The following is a 3,592-nucleotide window of genomic DNA, read 5'->3' as shown; positions in this document are numbered from 1 at the left end:
GGTAGGTAGGATGGAATCACGGGATCGAAGGGGGAGAAGCTGGAACTTGGAACGTGGGCTGAAAGTGGGGTCAATTTATTGCCAGGATGACTTTTTAAGAGGGTGAAGTAGGTTCTTGGTCCTCTTGACCGAAGCGGTGTGACACGTGACACCACTTCGGTCAAGCTGGATCCGCCCCTGCCAGGTTGATTTTCGCGTGTCACCGCAAGATGCGCTCTGGTAGGTACACCCTGTATCAAAAACTTAATTTATATTATCTTCAGCCCATCAAAATCCAACTAGCGGCCATTCGAAACTAGGGGCCCATACCTATGCCAACGCTCCCGGTTGCTTGCTTAAAATAGCAAAGGCCCAACCCAACTATAGCGAAACTCATCCAAAAGCGGCCAACACACCTGTTTTCACGCTTCGCCACACCCAACTGCTGGCGCCCGCCTCGCCGAGCCCCCCCGCTCCCCCAATCAATCTTCGGCTCAATGGCGGCTCCATCGCCCGCATCGGCTCGCCAAGAACGCTGAGCCAAACCCTACCTCAAACCCCACCCTCTCTCCTCCCGGCCTTCTCCACATCGTCGCGGAGCCAAATCCCGGTCTCGCACCGCGCGCCGCGGCACGCGTCGAATCGGATCGCGTGAACATGGGACTACAGGGGCCAGACGCCGTATAATTCCCACTGGACAGTGCTGGCCAAAAGATGCGCCGTCGACGCTTACGTGGCCGCCCAACGTCGTCCTTCGCCGGTCAGGTCACTGTCTATGACGGATCCTCAGTTTGGAACGGTTCGGTGCTCCGCGGTGATCTTAACAAGATCACGGTAGGGTTCTGTTCTAATATTCAGGAGCGTTGTGTTGTTCACGCGGCCTGGTCATCGCCTACAGGTAATTTTGATTTCTTCTAACCCTGGATTAACTGATATTTGTTCAAAATATTAGGTTTTGAGATCATTTGAGTTGTTTCTGTGGTCTACTTGATGCTAATTTGCAGATGATTAAGCATCTATTTTTTGATTTGGTTGCCCTTTTAGTCGGACTTGTTTAGCTTGACTCCTTAAGTCTGTATAAGCTCAAAAGCAGGTATTTTCACTGTGGAAAACATTCAAATTAGTTTCACCTGGAAAAACGTAATTGTGCAGAGTTTGAGCTTGTATTTGACATATCATCTGAAATGCGGTCAGATGTTCAGGTTAGTTCTATTGAGTTCATATTTGTTTTTGGGAAATGGTATTGAGTCGTAAAGATAAATGCATCAAACTGAGAAGTTCTTGCGGGTCTGGGATCATTGCGACTGCTTGGTTCATTGGATCTGAATGATCTGTTTCTATCCACTGACGACTCTTCTTATTCTTAAACTTTATATAGAAACGGTCAAGTACTCAAGGTTACCATGAGAGTTACTGGTTGTTAACCCTTTTTCCCACGTAAAGTTGGGTTTAGCTCTAAAAATTACATTGAGCACCGGATGGAAAGAGATTTAAATTCAAGTGGGGAGGTTAAGAGAACTACTTGTTATGGATTGTGAATTTGAGTTTAATACTTCAAGACTAATTTTGTATCGCTCAATGTATGTTGAAGATTTGAAGATCTATAGTTAATCGGCCATTGCAATACTAAAAGGAAAGGGAAATCTTGTTATTGAATTTTGGATGTAGTTTTCACTTACTCAAATTTTGTTGCTTGCTCTAGAGGGGAGAAAGAAGATACATGATGTTGGGAGTTCAGCTAGATAGAAACACTTGTGATGGACTTGCTTTTCCTTGTTGCACTAGAATTTAGGTATTTAATTTTTTAGGGAAACAAAAAGCAATTGCCATAAGTCAACATGCAACCTTTAAAACTACCATGCCTTTCTTTGGACTTGGTGAAATGATGGTTTATAACGATGGTTTATACCATTATGATTTATGTTATTTTGGAAATCTTGATACTAGGTTGAGGAACTCTGCAATACAACAACAACCAAGCCTTTATCCTAAATGCTTGGAGTCGGCTACATGAATCCTATTTTTTTATTCCATTCAGTTACATGCTATTTCCTCCGTTACGTTAGTCTTAATCATATCCTTCTTAATTTCTTCTGATTAAGTTATTCTAGGTCGACTTCTAGATCTCTTAGCCCTATTAACTCTAATATTATCACTTTTCCTAATCGGTGCAATAGAGGGTCTCCTTTGTACATGACCAAACCATCTTAATCTATTCTCTCTCATTGTACATGACCAAACTCTGCAATGCTAGTAGTAAATATAAGACTATAGGAAGATATTTTCATTTAAAACTTGGCTCTTGTAAAGCTGAACGGCAATATAATAGTGGAGTGAGATAATTGCCAGCTCGTCCATGTGTAGAGTATAATTGAGTGATATCATTGACATGAGTTTTCGCATTATGTTGCAATTATAAGTCTTGTTTCACTTACATGAAGTTTGGGAGTTCACAAGGGAAGGAAAGATAAAATAAGGTAAGGGAAGATTGAGAAGGGGAGGGGAATTGCAATTTGTTGTTTGAGAGTTCTTATTGAAGGAAAAGAAAGAGAATATATGTAAAATTGCATGAATAACCTTACATGTTATTAAAACATTTTTTTGGATATAGTTTTCACCTACTAAAATTTTGTTTCTTTCTCTAGAGGGAAGAAAGTAGATACATAATGTTGGGAGTTTAGCTAGATAGAAACACTTGTGATGGACTTGCTTTTCCTTGTTGCACTAGAATTTACGTATTAAATTTTTACGGAAAAGAAGAATTTGCCATAAGTCAACATGCAACTTTTAAAACTCTCATGCCCTTGGACTTGGAGTTTCTTAAGACTTGGCAAAATGATGGTTTCACCGTTATGATCTATGCTATTCTGGAAATCTTGATGCTAGGTTGAGGAACTCTGCAATGCTAGCTGTAAATATAGGAGGATTATTCTCATTTCAAACTCGGCTTTTGTAAAGTTGAATGCCAATATAATAGGATAGTGAGATGATTGTCAGCTTTGTCCATGTATAGATTATAACTGAGTGATATCTTTGACATGATTTTTCTCATTATGTTGCATTTATAAGTCTTGTTTCACTTAAGGTTAGTAAGACACAACCTTATCATCTTAAGGTAGTTGGAAGAAAAAAATCTAAACCAATGAATCACTAGTATAATGTTTTTATTGTAGTGGCAGAATTGCTTAAAGAGATGTTGATATTGACTCATTGAAGGTTTGAATCTCCACTTCCTATAAAGCGAAATTATTGTGGTGTAAAATGTACCCCTAGATTTGAAGAAACTTGTTTTTTGAAGATTATGGATTCTCGACTATGTGGTCTCCAGACAATGAAGTGCAAGTGTTTGCATCACGTTGTTGTCTTTTTCTTGCTTTTCCGATGTTTATTATTTATTATTAGTCTGTAATATATTTATTTATTCTCTGTATGTTTGTTACAAAATTTGAAACATCGACTTCTCATAGTCTAGTGATAGCCTATCCTTTTTCCATTGAGTTAAGTTTCACTACTTTTAGGGCTCCTTCTGTGAAGATTGTACTTATGAGGCAACAGTGCAACACTTCATTGAGGGAAAAAGTTCGTATCCGAATTAATTGGAGGGAAAATATTA

The 3,592-nt window shown here is 39.5% G+C and overlaps 1 protein-coding gene across 1 annotated transcript in view; it reads left to right on the top strand.

Annotated features, from left to right (window-relative positions):
* Window positions 574-3,592, top strand: part of LOC109830590 (gamma carbonic anhydrase-like 2, mitochondrial) — a 10,095-nt gene continuing 7,076 nt past the window's right edge. The window contains exon 1 of the mRNA XM_020397894.1: window positions 574-877. Coding sequence (XP_020253483.1) covers window positions 694-877 — 184 coding nt within the window. The 5' untranslated portion in view covers window positions 574-693. The remainder of the gene's footprint in view (window positions 878-3,592) is intronic.

Source organism: Asparagus officinalis, chromosome 2 (assembly GCF_001876935.1).
Source record: "Asparagus officinalis chromosome 2, Aspof.V1, whole genome shotgun sequence".
NCBI classification, from domain to species: Eukaryota; Viridiplantae; Streptophyta; class Magnoliopsida; order Asparagales; family Asparagaceae; genus Asparagus; species Asparagus officinalis.
The sequence above is the reverse complement of the archived record's forward strand: the minus strand, read 5'-3'. Positions and strand labels throughout refer to the sequence as shown.